Source organism: Sebastes umbrosus, chromosome 6 (genome assembly GCF_015220745.1).
Source record: "Sebastes umbrosus isolate fSebUmb1 chromosome 6, fSebUmb1.pri, whole genome shotgun sequence".
NCBI lineage: Eukaryota > Metazoa > Chordata > Actinopteri > Perciformes > Sebastidae > Sebastes > Sebastes umbrosus.
In genome coordinates this window covers 20,536,174-20,555,886 of record NC_051274.1, presented here as the reverse complement: position 1 = coordinate 20,555,886, position 19,713 = coordinate 20,536,174, and the positions used below count along the sequence as shown (strand labels likewise).

General features: G+C 40.9%; 1 protein-coding gene across 6 annotated transcripts in view; it reads right to left on the bottom strand.

The window, feature by feature from the left end:
* The window catches only part of LOC119489419 (ERC protein 2-like), a 184,098-nt gene that overhangs the window by 94,180 nt on the left and 70,205 nt on the right, over positions 1–19,713 (bottom strand). For 5 of the 6 annotated variants that reach the window (XR_005207175.1, XM_037771807.1, XM_037771802.1 and 2 more), the window contains 5 exons: positions 18,329–18,517; positions 13,629–13,670; positions 12,448–12,641; positions 12,114–12,119; positions 4,571–4,664 (listed from right to left, as the gene is read on the bottom strand). Coding sequence is in view for 5 of the 6 variants with exons in the window: in XM_037771807.1 (XP_037627735.1) it covers positions 4,571–4,664; positions 12,114–12,119; positions 12,448–12,641; positions 13,629–13,670; positions 18,329–18,517 (525 nt within the window). In the remaining variant the exon portion in view is untranslated. The remainder of the gene's footprint in view (positions 1–4,570; positions 4,665–12,113; positions 12,120–12,447; positions 12,642–13,628; positions 13,671–18,328; positions 18,518–19,713) is intronic. The other variant, XM_037771806.1, reaches the window with a different exon arrangement.

Here is a 19,713-nt window from a genome sequence, read left to right as displayed (position 1 = left end):
ATGTGTGTTTTCTCTGTGTTTGTGAAGTGCAGCGTGGCGCGATGGAGACGATGGAGCGGAGAGATGCTATCGCTCCATCCCACATAAACTCTCCTGGATGGGTGGGGAGAGGGAGCAGAGAGGGGAAGGCCCTGTTTGTTTGTGTTTACCCTCGGAGCGTGCTGTGTTCCTGATGGAACCAAAGATAAACGAAGAGAGAGAGAAAGCAGGGGAAAGAGAGCAAGACAGAGGCCACAATGCAACCTGACTGCTGAGCAAACACAATATACAGAATGCAAACTGTACTTATAACTAGGGCTGTCAAAGTTAACGCGATAATGACAAATCTGTTTTAACGCCTCTAATGTCTTTAACGCAACTTGCGATTTTTAGTTTTAAAGCTAGAGTGAAGATACTGGGATCATATGAAACTAGAAAAACCTAAGGAATCCATTAGTACCAACCATGTCATACTAGCTTGTGGCAAAGGAGGCTAAATAACGCTTCAAACTTACGCAAAATTTTGGTGAGGAAAAACTGTCATGGCCATTTTCAAAGGGGTCCCTTGACCTCTGACCTCAAGATATGTGAATGAAATGGGTTCTATGGGTACCCACGAGTCTCCCCTTTACAGACATGCCCACTTTATGATAATCACATGCAGTTTGGGGCAAGTCATAGTCAAATCAACACACTGACACACTGACGGCTGTTGTTGCCTGATGGGCTTCAGTTTGCCATGTTATGATTTGAGCTTATTTTGTATGCTAAATGCAGTACCTGTGAGGGTTTCTGGACAATATTTGTTATTGTTTTGTGTTGTTAATTGATTTCCAATAATAAATATATACACACATTTGCATAAAGCAAACATATTTGCCCACTACCATGTTGATAAGAGTATTAAATACTTGGCAAATCTCCCTTTAAGGTACATGTTGAACAGATAAAACATGTGTGATTAATTTGCGATTAATCGTGATTAAATATCTGAATGGATTGACAGCCCTACTTATCAACATCATAGGTAGTGAGCTGGAATATGAGGTGGTCACTCAAACTCTTATGTAGTATTAGTTTTACATGTCTACAGTATTTTTTGCAAATCTATATATCTATATATTGCTGCTGTATTTAATCATACTGTTCTTAATATTTCTTATATCATATTATAATATGTACAGTCACAATTGTGCTGTAAAACAGGCCTGCCTTGTTTTGTCTGGATTGTTGTGTTTTGTTTTGCACATTGGCCTCAGAGAGCAGCACAATTTTGTTCAACTGTCTACTTGTATATGGATTGGAGCCAAATGGATGAGCTAATCAAAGATATCTCGTTTTGGCATGTACGTTGACAGATAAGAAATAAACCATAATGAAGAAACTGCAGTACAGAAATACTAAAGTTTTGCCAGTACATGATTAATTTACCAGAAAACACAAGTTTATTTTTCAACTGTAAAACATAAGACTCATAGCACATCTGATCACAATTTATCAATAATCAAATTTAAGGGATTCTGATTAAAAAATGTTCGTTAATGTTGTCAATATGATTAAGTTAAATATGTAAGTAATGAATTGGTATTGTGATTAAGTTATATTATAAGTAATGAATTGGTATTCTGGATTGAAAACAAATTTATATTTTGATAAGTATAATTATATCAGTAATTAATTTATATTTCTGTATGACACAGATTAAAGGTAATAATTATAGTTAGAATAATTATAGTTAGACAAATTTAGGTAAAGTTAATTAGAGTATATGTATGCTCAATAAGGAAGCTGGTTAATAATTAATAATTGACTTATGGAGAAGGGGTGGGATTAAATAAGTTTATACTTCTTCTCACTCCTTTTCGAATATGTAAATCAAGGTATCAAGTGTTTGACAATTTATTTTTCTTATGCTTTTCATTTTATGTAAATACTACTTGTTTCTGACTGTCCACTTGTTGGTATGATCATTCTCTTTTTCTTTATTTTTTATTTTATTTTGTTTTTGTATTCTACATGTTCCAAATACATTTTGAAATGAAATGAAATGTTAGTGATTTATGTTAGCCCCATTCCGTGACCAACATATAACATAAGCAAGTGCATATCAGCTACATTACCATCTTCATCGTTTCCCAGCTGCTGGGCTGCATCTCAAGCCATATATTATCCTTTATTTGGTTGTTGAGGTAGTAATGTTTATCGTACATTTATTGTTACTTCGAAATACAACTATCGGTCGAAAAATGTCCCATTGGACCGAAAAAAGCCCCGAAAACAAACCAGGGCAACCAACGCAAAGCACGTGGCTAATTAGTATGCAGAATGACGTCAATCAATTAGAGGAAAGGATTTCATTGGTCAAACATATTCCCGCTGGTGGAAATCCGCTGAAATCTAATCTGAAATTACCGCCACCTACTGGACTAAAGTGTGGAGCAGTAGATTGGCAGGAAAAAAAAAAAAAATAATAAAAAAAATATAAATAAAATAAAAAATTAAACATTATTAATGATAATAACAATAATAATAATACTACTAATAATTAAATTCTCTCCACTATTCCTGTTGCCCTTAAGTAATTAATTAGAAGATTGTGTACTTTCTTAGATTTCTTTCCTAGCTGATTCTCCATTGTAATACTTCCATCATCTACTCCTGATAGCAATTCCCTTCTTTCTTTGACATATTTGTTGCACTCTATAAGAACATGCTTGACAGTTTCCGGTTTATTACAGTGCGTGCATAGTCCAGTTGGGTGCTTGCCAATTCTATGGAGTGTTTGGTTTAATCCTGTATGTCCTATTTTTCAGACGGGTAATGACCATATCCACTGAAATCGAGGTCCGTCCGCATATTTATTCCCCCCCCCGCACAAATGTTACGCGTGAGTGTGCAAGCATTCATAAGAGTGAAAGAATCTTCTCTTCCTGTTTTTTTCATGGTGCAATGGATATGTGATGATGTCACTTCCTCAACCAATAGGGATGGCTGACACTTACAATCATCCAATCACATTGATTTGGTGTTTAAAAGAACACACACCACCATTTTATCTTCTTAATGTCCCGATGAAGGTCCTTGTTGACCTAAACGTTGACTAATAAAGCAGAGACAAAGTGTGTGCGGGAGCAAGTCATTTTTTTTAAAAAGTACATATTGGAGGGGATCTACTGCCAACACCACAAACAATTTTGAGAATGTGCATGTTTTCCTCTCCTTGAAGCATCCACAAAAAGTCTGAATAATTCACACGAAAATCCGTGCTTTGGGGTGAAACGGCTTTAAGTGAAAAGTCATCGGATCACATCCAATAATGTTTAAGATATTTCCGTCTGAACTACCTACTGACCTACCGACAAACAACGGCATCCATAGAGCCATGCCGCTATTATCAGATCTTTTTTTACATTTTCAAATACTAATATCAGTATTGGCCAGGTTTAATAAACTTGAATTACTGCATTTGATCGAACACATGTATTATCTCTGGTCAGTATTTTATAATACATGGACTACTATGGAAGTTTTTATTGGACTTTATTAGTTGTAACCCACAGAAGACATTCCACAAATGTGTACCATGATCTGCAAATATTTTACTATCCAGTGATATCTACACATTTGTGCATCTATTTCTACACGTGAAATGATAGACTACCAACAACATAAAAATCAATCACCTCTGAAACTTTCCATTTTGCTCTGTTTGTGGATGTCATCTATCTCGCCTGACATCAACCCCAAAACTCCCTTGCATTTGTCCCTGTACCTCTTTCTTTCTTTCTTTCTGGCCCCTCACTTCATGTCTCTTTCCAGGTTGTAGAAATATTAATGTGTTGCTACTCAGACACTGTTTAGAAGAGGAAATAGGATGTTGGATGCTGCCTGCCAGCACACACAGAAATAACAAAATAGCTCTACCAAAAACAGGCTGAGAGCAGCTCTGGTTCTTTTTGGCAGAGAGGTACAGAGAGGTGTACTCTACTTCATCGGTCCTGTGGGAATAACCTGGCATGGCTGCACTCTGCATATTAACACCTCAGCATAGCTCTGCAGGCTAGCATGCACACATACACACACACACTGTCAAGCAAACAGCTGACACTCGTGTTGACACCTAAGAAGAACTATACAAATAAAAAAAAAAGGTAAATCAAGAGTCTCTCTCCTGCCTCACTAATCAGTTCTTTACTATTCCCATCTGAGCCATTATGCCGGCGCTCCTGGCTGGCGTATGGAGCTGATTTCTGCAGGACTAAATGCCTGTCTCTTCCACTTAGGACTGACTCTGAGATGCACCGAGGGAGGCAGGGCAGGAGGCATGAAAGACTGGGAAAGGGGCTCTCTCTGATCGGAAGAGCAGAATTATTCAGAAAGGGAGAACGTAGAGAGAGATCGAGGAAGGGGAAAAGGTGATACTTCCTGAGGAACAGCTTGCAAAAGAGGTGAGAAGGAAAGAAGAGGAGAGAAGAGGGCGGGATACATGAGTACAGCAAGAGTCCGTCTGCACACTGTGGGATGAAGAGGTGATGAAGAGCTAAACTACAGGACAAGGAATGTACACGTGTGCACACACACATATTCAAACCTGCGATAAAGAGTGTGGATGTCCGTCAGGGAGGGCGTCTTTCCTCATCTCACCCGCCACCGTCTGCTTCTGGATGTTTGGAGACTTGATTTGCCTTCAGAGAGAGAAATATGGGTGACAACAGATAAAGAGATGCTCAATAAAGAAATGTATATTAACCACAAAAGATTTGCATCTCACACAAAATGACTATCGGGTATGTCCTGGATGTAAATGTAACACAATGGCCCAAGTTCACTTCAAATACAATTTTCTTTGACTTTGTGCTGCTTTTGTTAGTAAATGTGTATCATTAAATTTAGTACCGACATCCAAAATATAAAATGTATATACATGATGTTGTTTAACCCATAATTCTGCTGTATTTTTAAGAGTTAAAACAATGGCTGCATGTTGCATCATACAGGTAAACGGTAGGGCTGCAGTGTGTACAGTAAAGCAGGGAGCTACTGTGCGTATGTCTTCTTGTCTTAGTAGCATGGCTGACTGGGACAAGACAAGACAAGACCTGATGGAGGTGAGACGCTGCTGCTGTGTAAATCTTTCAACAACAAAACACACAAACACATGCAGACAGGAGATGCAAGCACATGCACACATTCTCAAAAATAGATATGTGCAAGAGGACAGATAAGACAGGATGACACAGACACACACAAGGGCATGTGGTTTTAGAAAATAAATAAGTCTATAGACACTGCCAGAAGCTCACACACGGGATAATAAATCTGCCGAGCTCCTGATTACAGAGCTGTGCATTTACCTCCACACAAAGACCTGCTCCTTGTCCTTTAGTGGACTTACTTAGTCAGACAACTATGATCCACACAGGCACACAAACACACACACAGAATATATATATATATATATATATATAAGGGGTGGGGGAAAAAAATTGATACAGCATAGTATCGTGATATTTTGCCTGGCAATTTTGTATCGATACATGGACGTCAAGTATCGATCTTTTATCATATAAACTATTAACCTCTTAGCAATCTGACGGCTGCTATTCTGTCTTTCAGGTTATATCGGGCTAAGTCTTATAGCTAGAGTGAAGATACTGGTATCATATGAAACTAGAAAACCTGAGGAATCCATTGTCACCAACCATGTCATGTTTGGCGAGGAAATGCTGGCATGGCCATTTTCAAAAGGGGTCCCTTGACCTCTGACCTCAAGATGAACTCTGAGATGAACAGAGTGAAAACTGCATAATTTGCAGTTGAAAAAAACGTAAGAAATCGCAATTTAATCATTGTATTAAGTATTGTTGGACCTCTGGTGATTGTCACCCCTTAATATATATATACACATATATATATATACATATATATACATACACATATACGATCACACACATGCAAACACTCACTGGTGGGGACGAGTGAAAACCCATACACCATAAGACACACACAGCTGCACTTATACACAATCTATATTTTCTCACAAACACTCTCAAAATAGAATCAAAACACACTCTTTGAGCTCTCAGTTTGGACTTCACACTTCAAGAAAAAAAAAAAAAGCGTCGAAAGTGCGAGAAAGCTGACAGTGACAAATTAGCGCCTAAGAGAACCCTCCAACACTGTAAACAGGCTGTGACCGAGCAGCTGCTAAAACGCGCCACATTATTATTCCATATCCACACGGGATTGTTTACTCTGGGCAAAGCATACAAGCTGCCCCCACATATGGGCAAATATTTGCTGTCACTGCCCTTAGAATGGTGTGTGTGTGTGTCAGCTTTCATGAGTGATGTCCGTGTGCAATTCATGTGAAACATACCTACAAGATGATGAATAAATCTAATACACAGTCACCTCGCCACACACACATATACACACACAGAGCATTTCAAAGCCTTTGAGGAAGTATTTGTTATAATAAGAGAAGACAGAGCGGGACGGGAGAACTTTATGTCAGTATTTATATCTGATATTACTCCCCTTGTACAAAAACACAGCGTTGGTCAGTTTATTAGGCCTGTCATGTCATGTCTCTGGCTTACCTCTTTATTTCTTTTTTTAATGACTCTACTGTTGATTTTATACATTTTTTTTATCAGTTTTACGAGTGGGTTTTGAAAAAGGGCTGCTAAAATAAAGATTATTATTCAATTCTGTTACCATTATGAATGAAGTATGTGTACACACACGTACATGTGCACACATATTTACACAGCGAGGAGGAGGAGGAGGAGGAGGAGGAGAATCTGTTTATACTCTGCTCTTTGATGTCTGTGTGTGTGTGTTTCTTTAAGCTCAGAGGCATGTCCATAGAGGACAAACTTGCCATGAGGGCATATCAGCTATCACACTCAGACGCCACTGGCACAGGTGTATAAACCAGCAGACACGCTGGTCCCTTTTGATCACTGATATACCCCCATCATCCCATCAGTGCAAAATGAAGTAAGTGTTTTGACCAGTGTGAGAGGCAAATGAGGGCACGTAGAGTGTGAATAAGGAGCAGACGGGCTGGGCTGCATATGAGTGGAAAATATGAAAAGGAGAAGTGTGATTTGTTGAGTACCGAAATGAGTGAATTCATAGGGGGAAAATAGTATTTTATTGCTGCGACATTTCTTAGAAAGATGAAGTGAGAGAGACAGCGCTATGCATGAGTCCAGCCGTTTCCTAAACTGAGCGTAATAAGTAATTTTTCACATTTCCTCTTGCTTCTTTCACCTGGAGCATTCCACACATCCGCCTTCCAACATAAGCAGCTCCGCTTTATTTTTGGCTGTCAAATCACAGCTCTGTCATGTTTTTTTCTCTTGTATATCTCTATTCTTTTTCTCATCCACTCTCTTTTTCCGTTATCCCTGTAACATTCTTTTCCTCTTTTTCTCCCCTTGTTTGTCCCTTTGAACTCACATCCAAAAACAGATTGAATGAATGATCCTCTGGAAATAAAGGACTGCTGACGTGCCCTCGAGCAAGGCACAGAGAGTAAATGAATGGCTTCAGCAGAGCTGCTGAGCGGCCAACAAGCAGGAAGCTGCGGTCACAGCGGGACGCCCCCAGATCTGAATGTGGGAAACTGCGAATATTAAGTAGGGTGTTCCAGTTGACTTTTCCTGAGTAAATAAAGGTTAAAAGGAGTAATAACCTTTTAAGAAAAAAGTCCAGATTTGTATCTCCCCTTCATAACTCTTAATTCTTACTACGTCTCCTCCTCTTCTCTTTTAATAAACAGCAGAGTGGAACAAAATCCTCCGATTTCAAGCAGACAAGGACACACCAGGGCACAATATATGGAACAAGAGGCAGATATGATCTGAATTAAATACGTTTTCTCTGCAATGCAAAGAAAAAGAGGAGGGGTACAGGAAAAGGATAGAGATGGAGGAGAAATGGGGGGACTATGAAAGTATAGCGTGAGGCAGTTGGATCAACACTGGAGTCTGAGGTTTTATCTGAGGCGCTTGTCTCGATGCAGCGCTGAGAGATCCAAACAGAACAAGTCTGTTTATTACTGATAGATGCTTTATGGTGCTTAGACATGTCGACTCTTATCGCAACACAAACACCGTCTCACTGTTGCCTTTGTATATTGTCTGTGTGTGTGTGTGTGTGTGTGTGTGTGTGACAGGGTGAAACAGAAAGGAGGTTAAAGAGGAAGATGTCTGCTTTACTTGTGTGTCTGCATGTTTAAATATGAGAAGATGTAGTGTCATTCACTGTATGTACTGTAGGGTAGGGTGTCGCTATATACCGGTATTGACATTAACTGTTTAAAAATGAAATATTGATATCATGTTAATAATACACATATGATAATATCATGAAAATAAATCCAGCACCTCTTAAATCACGCTTTTGTACAGTTGTGGTTACAGACTCTCTCTCCACCTCCCCTACACTCGTAGTTTGAGTGTAAAGGCCTTTACTCACCGGGGGGCGTTTTTTTATGCAATTAATTCACACGTCAATATATTTTTTCAAACTGTTTTTTGTCATGAATACTTTCACACAGAACGTGAATATTAAACAGTGAAAAATTACATACTTTTTTCGTAACGAGATTGATTTTTCTGAGCTTTTGCACCGCGAATAAAGGTGCTTGATGCCTTTTTTTGCATTGTGCGTAACAGGTTGAGTTGTGCCTATATTTATGAAACAACAACACGGAGGCTCTGTAGTCCGAACTAAGACTGCAAACTTTATTACTCCTTTCAACCTTGACAAAGGCAGCACTGACCAGATCCACTTCTTCTGTTCTTACCTTTCACAATAAAAGCCCTAGACATATAATATTCGCAGGTGATATTTCGCATTTTTGCGTCTTTTATTCATCACGCCCCCCTGAGTGTAAAGGCCTTAATTCATTTGCCAAAAAGAAAAAAAAAGAGATAAACAAAGTAAAAGATGTATTTGACTGATAGCATTATCATTATTTTTTTTATTTTCTATAGATACCATGATAATATCTCTCATGAGGGCATTGTCTATGTATTTGACACTTAAATTGTACGAACAACGAGGAAATACACAAAAATGCACACAGTTTAAAAACATTTTCATGTAGTTAACATTGAATACAGAGACTTTGGAGGTTATGTGTGTGTGCGTGTTTTCAAAAGACTGATGTTCTCAACATCTGGAGTTTCATTCTGGTTGAAGGAATAAGGCCCAAAATGAAACGGTTGTTTGAGTGCATGAACTTTTGTCCGAACCGTCATTTCCTACCAGTCAACAGACCCTCGCCAACTACACTACCATCATGTATTCTCCTCAGTGTCACCCCACTCACACACACAGTACATACTGTACATGCGTTCACATATACACACACGCCTCCCTTTTCCTGAGACCCTCCCTTACATACCAGAGTGCTTACCACGTCAATAGCTGCGATACGGTGAGACTGGGAGGCTGATTTATTTCTCAAAGTTTAGCTCCCACATCACCGCAGAAACATTAAAAGTATAGGACTGTAACAGCATTAAGAACTATACTAAATAATTCCACTAGTTAACAATATATGGCCATGAAGGAAGAAAGGAAGGAGTGAAGGAAAAAGAAATTCAGGCTTTAAATTCTCCCAACATATAAAACATTTTCCATGTTAGAACAACGTTTGTCACCAACTGCAGATGTTTGAAAGCATCAGTATACTCAGTGCTGATGTTTAAGGTTTATTAAAACTGGTCATGTTTCAAAAATACTATCAACTAGACTCATTCTCTTGTACTTTAAGATCAACACCATGTTACAAACTATATAAATTGGACAAAACATGATGCAAGGCAAACACTCACAGTGCTGCTTAATTAAATTCATAGGGAAAAGATTAGAATGATTCACTCCCAGTATGTCATACTATGAAATGAATTAATTTTTCCATTTTAGTCCACCATGTGTGCGCAAACTGCTCCAAGAGATCAGTAACCGTGGCTTTCAGAGCTCTGCTTAACAAATCCAACTATTAGCATTAGTGTTAGCAGCTGATGCAGATGCTTTCCACAAAGCCTGCTCAGTGTCTCTGATCACTTAGGCAGATTAGCTAGGATTTACACCTACACGCATGACAGTAAATAAAGCACCGACAATAAACTACCTAATGTTATCACTGGTGAATTACAGTTGGAGATCGCTATGAAATAGCTGTGAGTGCATCTCCCCTGTGTGCTGGAAGGTATTTATTACAATGACCTGCCGGCTATATTCATCTTTGACTCCCTCTGCTGCGTTGCCAACTGGATGAGAAAGTGTCTATTTCCTCATCTGCTCTTCTCTCTCTCTTCATCCAGATAGCGGTTAATAGGCCATCTGACTGAGTTCCAACAGAAACACTCTGATTAAAAAGACATTCATCCTCTGCCCAGACGCCTCTCGCACTGTCTTACACAGAAGTCCAATCGGCACGAAGACACACTCTTCCGCCCATATGCTGTCACATAACACATGTGCGTAGACACACATGTGCGAGTAATATCATCTGTATTTATGTTGAATCAGAATTTCCATCGATAACGTGACATTAACTTGATGCTCCACTATTCTCTACAGCAGCTAAATTACATGAAATGCTCATGTGCTTGAAAAAAAATCTGTTTATTTGACATATTATCACAGTTGCAGTATATAACCACAGAGGATCTTCCTCTGATAACCTGCAGCTGACCTGCATTTGACCTCTGACCTGTGTGTGCTGACCAGACGGGAGGGGTCAGGCTGATAGGAGTGACTGGCTGACACTAATGAGACAGCAGCCCCGATAAGATGGACGAGCTGAGGAGGGAAAGAAACTCTTCCAACGCTTTATTCCAAACACTCCTGCCCCACAAGAAACTCAACGTGCAGATTAACGCCACACATGTGCACGGGCACACTCTGGTGACAGCTGCATGTGAGCAGCAGACACATGTAGAGTTAGAGGCATGACGCATGCACAAACACACTGAAACAGAGAGTAGACTGTGTGAACAAACTCTGCGGGAGCTACTGTATCCCTATTATACTTGATGTTCCCACACAGTTTGAGTCAGCACACGGTTTCCATGCCAGAGTCTGTAAAACGGGTAATGAATGAGGCAGGAAGCTGTGTTGGATTCAGCACATGTAGCCCATCCAGATGCATTCGAAGCCATTCAGAACCGTAGTTAGCGTTAACACACCTGATGGGGCCAACGCGTGTTTCACACTCATGGTTTCCTTCGTGCGGTAGACAATCCACCGACAGAGAAACCACCCACTATCAATCTGTATACGCAGACGTGCCAACCGGCACACAACTAACCGTAACCGCTTCAGGTACAGACACACATACTGAAACATGCCTCTTTCTTTGCTTCTTTTTCACACTTGCACGCGCACACACATGAAGTAAATACACGTGCAGACACTCACATACAGTACCTCCGAGTTGGCACTGCACAACCGCTCATTTTGGGCACATGTACACGCCATGCCAATCCATAAATCAGATGATAATTGAGTAGCACTGCGCCAGTAATAAACAGAGTAGTATAAACAACCAGTGTCTGGGCTGGGTACACCACCTCCCACTGGCATGCTGTTGGCTGCCTTCCTGGCAAACTCAAAAACACACACGCACGCACGCACGCACAGCACACACACACATTTGTTGAATGTATTTACAGTCATGCACTTACAGAAACAAAACCACTTACCTGTTGGTTTTACAGACACACGTGGAAACATAGTATGATATGAGGGAAAACACGTGATAGCACATGCAATGGGAAGAAGGTTTGCAACACAATGGAGAGCCTATAGGTCTCCAGTGATATAAATCAGGAAACATATAAAGTCTCTCATTGTGTTATTACTGTGACAGGAATGAGGACCGAGATTGTTTGCCATAAATGTACATTTACTGTCCCACTGTGATAGTCAAATCTGAGCTTCCTGGGGATCCGATTTGAGCCAAAATGCCCCAATTTCCAACTTTATATCTGGGAAAGTTTTAAAATCAACCCAGCAGTGATGGCATGATGTCAAGAGTGATGGCTACGGACAGTGTCGGCGGTATTATGATGATATGTTTAACAGGCACACTAAGAACTACTTACCCAGGTCTGCAGACGATGATACGCGGAAACAAATGATAAGACATTAAGTCATATGATTAAAAACATCATATGTGCATACAGTAGGTCACAGTGTGCATTTCTAGAGTGTGATTACATCAGGCAAAAAGCATGACAGCGTGGAAGTGGTTTCAAGTGCTGGGAGGACACAATCTAGACAGTTTACGTCTCGTGGATTACTCCTTTATAAATAGAGCACTTAGGAATGAATTGAGATCTTACAAAGATCCGGTCACTTGGAAGGACACTGCTTTCTCAGGACACCCAGGTGGTGTCCCGTGATGGATTTGAATGTCGCTGAATTTTTGACCCTCACCTCTCGAGATCAGCGATTTTCCTCTCTTTGCACGATTTCTCCATCTCTGCATCCCTCAGAGCTGCCATCAGCCTCTCCACCTCCACTTGTGACTTGCCAGATTCCTCTCTGTTGCGAGCGACTTCCTGCTCCAAAAGCCTCAGACGATCTGTGATGTCTGGACACTTCCGGACTGTTTCTTCCGTGTTTTGAGTCTTTGGAAGGGGGAAGGCAAGACACACAGAGAGAGGGGATACATTAGTGAACGATTATTATTAAGGGAATATCAAAGCTGATATACAGTTTACAGTTTAGGACGTCAATGATTCAGCTTTTCAAGCGCTGCTCTTTTTAAAAATCATTGTCAGACTTAGCTAAACTTTCAGTTTAAACTGCAATTTGTCACACTTAGTTTAATATCCATAACTCTTTGCTGTCCTTTGTCAGCAAATAACACATTCTTCTTCCTTAAAGGTGCAGTGTGTAGGATTTGGCGGCATTTAGAGGTGTGGTTGCAGATTGCAACCAACTGCGTACCACTCTGCTCACTCCTCCCTTTCCAAAACTGCGGTAACGTGAGCCGTCGAGTGCAAAGCTGTGGTAACGTCGTTCGCCTCACTGAAAAGGCCATCCTTACCATGATAACACTACTTTAGGAGCAACGGAAGTCAGACGGCGGCTGACGGTACCACAATTTTGCACTCTGCAACTCACGTTACCACAGTTTCACAAGCGTGTTGGAGAAATACGGTGGCCTTAAGGTAATGTAAAAACACAAAAGGCTCTCTCTAGAGCCAGTGTTTGGTTTGTCCGTTCTTGGCTACTGTAGAAACAGGGACTTGACTTGGGACTTGAGTGCAAAGACTTGAGACTTACTTTTGACTTGCAAAACAATGACTTGGTCCCACCTCTGCCCAACAAAGTACACCATAAGCTACTGTAACAGACTGAGACAGACAGTGCAACTAAGGCTGACCAAGCAAAGCTAAGAATGACAAAGAAAGAACAAAGACAAAGAACAGGTAGGGCTGATTGATGTTGAGTTAAGCGTGACAAAATACAGCTCAGACAGATTCAAGTTAAGCTAAGTCTGGCTACAGAGCGCTGAGGGAGTCTGAGATGTCCTAAAAAGTCTTCTGCATGCACACACACACACACACATGCAAGCACAAACAAACAAGTCATAAAATAAGCAATCCTACCGTGGGGCTTCCAGCTGGTGGCCCATCTACTTTGGCTGGCATCTAGAAGATAATACAAATAGATAGAACAGATGTTAAAATAAGAATATAGTGTAAGAACCAAGTACAGTCGTAAAATTTGAACATCCTCTAGGACTGACAATTACACAGGGTCAGATGTGAGATCATCGTGCGTGGGTAGCTTTGAAAGCTAAAGGAAAAGGTAAGTCAATCCTGAGTATGTGGTTTGGGTCACAATCTAGCTGAAGCAGAACCAATCTGTGCCCTCATCCGCTCCCATCCCTTCATCACCCCACCCCCCAACCGGTTCCTCTGCTGCCTGCTTTTCTGTGGTTTGCATCTATCAGATGCCTCCCCGGGGCGTCCGTCATGTAGAGTTTGGAGTTCAGTCATTATCATTATAAAATTACTGTCTCCCTCTTTTTGGCTGCGATTTTATGAGACCACCAAACATCTCAATTTTTTTTTTCTAAGTAAAATGTTTAAAAAAAAACAGAATTGCACTGATGAATTCTTTCTTCTCGAGAAAAATATCCCAGAGGAAGTTTGTACCCTAGAATTATCTTTCTCTCTGCCTCTTTCACTTGGTCTTTACTTCTCTCTGTCTACTGTGTTTGCGAAGATTGTTTAACTTGTTGAAACAGCTGAGGCCACTCGTTTAAACATCATCAAGTGAGCGCGCAAACACACACACACGCACACACACACACACACACACAGAGAAATTTATTGTCGGGTCTACATAGTTCTTCTGGGACTGTACATGTAGCTCTGCTCGAGTCTGTCATTAGAAAAAAATCCAAGGAGTGTCTGCTAACTATTACCAAATCTGAACAAATGCCTCCCTCCCATTATAACAACCAGATAAACCATATGCATAAGTTGGCCCCTGCATACGGGAGATACAGCCACGGGCACAGCATGTGGAGCACAACTAAACGTTTGAAAGGTCTTTAGATACATGCATGCATAATGAGGTAGCTCATCAGGAACACATCTGTAAACGTTAAAATACAAAATGTCAATGATGACATTATTGTATGACTCTTTTGTTCTGTGTACTTGTGTTCCGTTCACACATTTGTATGTCCCTGGATATGACTTTGACTAACCTGACTACAACATAGTGGACGGGCCACATGTGACCTTAAGAAGCAGGCAAGCAGAGTCATTGTTTACCTCGTCCTCACCCCCCATTACCTCCACACCTCGTGCACACACATCAAGCCCAATTTTAGCTTGCACAAAATGCATTAGGCCTAAGTGGACCAGAGTTTGTTATGTTCTTTTCAGTGGAAAACACAGACAGGGGGAAAGCAAGGGGGCTGAGAGGACGGAGGGTCCAACAGGAATTTGTGATATTATGACAGGAGGGGGAAAGCCAGTAAAGATACGATTACATATTTGGTCACAGAAATTATTATTATCATTCCTGGAAATGTCTCTGAAGTGTAAATATTACAAATAAGTTAAATATGTCTGGCCACCAAGATCTGAACAGGGTCAGAGGATACCCAGCCACACCGAGAAAAAAAAAAGTAGGGCTGTCAATCGATTAAAATATGTAATCGCGATTAATCGCGTGATTGTCCATAGTTAATTGTGATTAATCGCAAACTAATCACACCTTTTTTATATGTTCAAAATGTACCTTAAAGGGAGATTTGTCAAGTATTTAATACTCTTATCAACATGGGAGTGGGCAAATATGCTTGCTTTATAAAAATGTATGTATACATTTACTTTTCAAAATCAATTAATAACACAAAACAATGACAAATATTGTCCAGAAACCCTCACAGGTATTACACTTAGTATCACAGTATTACAGTATCACAAAACATAACCACTAGTCTAGTCAATCTCATATATCTGTCAATGCAAAATTCAATGTATTATCTCCATATTATCATCAAAAAGAAAGAAGAAAGGTCAAGCAACAAAAAAAAGGTAAGAAGATATGACATCTGCCTGGTTTGAAAAGAGTCTTTTGAATAGGACTCAACAGTGAGTTGAGGTGTGGTGCCTCCGTGCTGATTTAAGCCAACCCTCTCTGGAAAGGTCACTGTCTGCCCTGAGGTTCTTTACAATTTTCTCTTTGAAGAGCCAGTGTTTAGCTCCAGAAGTCCTATATTAACCCTCGGAATCAACAAATACTGTTTTATGGGAAGAGGATGAGGATGCAGTGAAGTCAACAGAGCTCTGAGGTCAAGATAAAAAGCTCCGCTAACAGCTTGACTGAGTCAGTAATACAAACATCTGCAGATACAGTGAGTGGGCCACCGTGTGTACACGACCTGATGGCAAACACAAACTCTACATCTGCATGAGATGTAAATGGCTGTCAGGCAAAAAAGCTTTTTTCTCCATTTTTGGAGCTATTTGAGTCAAATGAGGACACTTAATGTCATGATTTCATAAGCATTTACTGTATTTTAAGCTGGTTTGTGAGAAAAATAAAAATTTTCTGAAAGTATGACATTGTACAAATGCCGCCATTTTGCACAGCAACAGCAATATTCTAGACAGTCACAAGGAGAATTCAGCTAATTTGCTCAGGATATTTCTTTATTTTATTAATAAGGTCAAGCACATTTTGCTGTAGAGTTTCTGTCAAAACCTGACGAATCAGAAAAACACATTTTTAAAGGGCCAGGGTGTAGGATTTCAGGGGATCTATTGGCAGAAATAGAAAATAGTATTCATAACTATGTTTTCATTAGTGTATAGCAGGGGTGGGAATCTTCAGAGGCCCCACGATACAATATTATCACGATACTTATCAGCGATATTTAGTGTTCTTCCCGACAAGCTAACATGACATGGTGAGTACCAATAGATTCTTTAGGTTTTCTAGTTTCATATGATACCAGCATCTTCATTCTAGCCTGCTACAACCTCTGAAAGACCAAATAGCGACCGGCGGATTGCTAAGAGGTTAATAGTTTATATAATACAAGATCGATTCTTGACGTTCGTGTATCGCTACAATATTGCCACAAAAAATGTCGCGATACTATGCTGTATCGATGTTTTTCCCAACCCTTAGTGTACTATCAACTGAAACTAAGAATTGTCGTGTTTTTGTTAGTTTAGAATGAGCCCTTCATATCTACATAGGGAGCGGGTCCTCTTCATGGAGTCCGCCGTGTTGCTCTGCCATGTTTCTACAGTAGCTCAGAATGGACAAACCAAACACTGGCTCTAAATAGAGCCTTCTTGGTTTTTACGTTACCTGAAGGCCACCGTAGTTCTCCCGACACGCTTGTGAGAAGAAGGAGTGAGTGGAGGGGTATTCAGTTGATTGCAGTCTGCAACCTCACCACTAGATGCCACTAAATCCTACACACTGGACCTTTAAGTCGTACAATAAGGAAATATCCTATGTAAAAAAAAACAGCTTTTCCTTTTGTATTGTTACATCAAATTACATCTACAACACCTAGTGAAGCTTTTGCCGTACATAGCAAACTGAAGTTTCTAGTGTTTAAACCAAAAGTACATGTGGCTGTTAGGATCAATCCTGTTATACACTGGATGATGGCACTCAGCTGAATGTGCACGTGTCAGCTCACCTCTGACCTTCTGAGTATTACAGCCTCACAACCAGTACTGCACTACAATAGGATCAAACACACCAGCACACTTGAACACATGTAGACACAAAGAAAGAAAGACACACCCTCACAAATATAAACACCCAAACATCATCTGTGTTTTTGAAGAATTTGCAAGTTTACATAACAGGCCCGATCGCTGCCAGGTACACAAAATAGTCCAATTATGGCAACACTTCTGTCAGAGTGTGAATCCGCTCGCTACAAAGAGTTATGGAGCTGCTGTCTGCTTTCATGTGGTGCCGCGTCAACATTCAACAAGATATCATTTCGCAGGAACGAGATGTGTGTATGGTATTTATGAGAATAAAAGAAAACATTCTCATAAATTCTGGCAGGGCGAGATTCTGTCCTGGCTTGTAAGCCTGGGAGAGGAGAAAGGGGGAGAAAAAAGACAGCCAGGCCTCCGACTTGGCACCCGAACAGGGATAGAGGGATCTTTTACGTCCATAAATCACTCTCTCTTAATTCATCCCTTTATCCTGTGGGACAAAGTGCAGGCAGGCCCATTGCTAACAATATTATGGATGCTCACAGGGAGGTAAGAGAGTGGAATTACTATTACTGTAGATGTAAGCAGTGTAAATACAGAGTGCAAGTAGTGTATTACAACCACTGCAGAGTGGCTGTAAAAGTAAAATTCTTTTAATTCTTTTTGTACAATAAAAAATAATTATAAAGCCCCACGATGTCCGTTTGAAGTATTCAACAGTAAAAAAAGGTTTTCGAGAAAGGTGCGTGTTTATTATTTGTTTTATGAGTCTGTGAAATGAGATTTTGCGTTTGGGCTCCTTTTTAGAGCTTGGCACGAGTGGTGAACATGTTATGATGTGGATAACGATGAAATATTGATGGCTTTTCGTCTGCAGTCCACACACATGCCAGACTATCAATCTTGTGTACAGCGCTCGTATCAACATGCACACTGTTTCAACCACCATTGTTGGATATTTCAGATTAAATGTGATGCAATATCCAAAACACATTTAAAGAAATTCCCAACACTGCATACCCCACACACACACAAACACAAAACATCACCTCCTTATGTATCATAACTTCATCAAAACAATCCAAACTGACCTCTCCGTCAGGCCTCTGGTTCTGGGTCGGGACGGGGTTAGCGGGCTGACTCAGGGACAGTTTCTGGGGCTGCAGGGCTGAAAGTCTGTCCTTTAACACCTGGTTCTCCTTCCTCATCTGGTCCAGCTCCTCCAGCCGAACCCTGTCTTCCCGCTCCTTATGCTCGCGCAGATTCTCAATCACTCGCTCCTGAGACGGTAAAAGAACAAGAGAAAATAAGGGGTGATTATAGCAAAGAGCCGAGATAGCTATCATCTGCATAAAAGCTTGTTCACATTTAAGATTCCAGTGTGCAAAAGATTGTCAGCCCTGTGTGATTACAGTTCTTTCCTATCGTTATTGAAAGATTTGAGCCAGGCTCTCGCTGCTCAGGCTCGCCAGTACGCCTCGCGAAGTGAGGCCAAAGACAAACTCATAAATGCCCGTCATAAATAATACCGCCATAAATAACAGCACGGACACAAGGAGATCAGAGCCAAGCAGAACAGAGAGGGATGGAGGAAGCGGGACAGAGACAGATTTATTGAGAACGGATTGGACAGTACTGTAGATCACTTCCTCACAACTCCACGCTGCCTGCTGATAAGCCAAGTTGGAATGTTTACATCATAATTTTCTCTATTCTCTAATCACACCGGACAGCGGGAGGACCCCGGCTTTGGGCATTGGCTCGCGACCAGGTCCACGCCATGGGTGGCGGAGCATGCAAGGTGTGTGTAGTAGGTGTGTGTTAAGGTGCATGTGTGTGTGTTTAGGTGTGGACTGAAGTGATTATCAAGGTGTTTACTCAGGTGTTTATTTAGGCACAGAGCGCAGCTCAGCAATGAGGCTTTACGATGTGGCATCGCCGCATGATTGGCAGCTTTAAACCCCGGGGTAATTGGACAAATACACCCACTAACTAGACCTGGCACAGTAACGCACTGCATAGTGGGCTTCGGAGGAGAGGGCGAGAGAGAGAGGGAGGGAGACCACATGGCTAATAGGTCCTGGGTGTTTTCCCCACATTATGAAATATCTCTAGGATGTTTGGGGTTTAGCGAAGGAGACCAGGATGTGATAATAAAACCTGCCTCTATGAGGCTTAAGTGTGGAGCACACGTAAACACAACAAAAACATCACAGACGGGCACACACACACACACACACACATATACAAACACCAAAGAGCAGGGCTCGGTTCGGGCACAATGCCCCAGCCTGTTAATTAGAACCACAGCGCTGTGGCGAGCGACTGGCTCCAAGAGCAGGTTTGTGACAGGGAGTGTGATTAGCAACACACACACTCGCTCTTGTAAACACATTACACCCACCCTGTGTTGACCACAAAGTCTGAAAAGCTCGCCAACGTTCTCCTCATCACAGCTGAATTATATGTAGGCTGT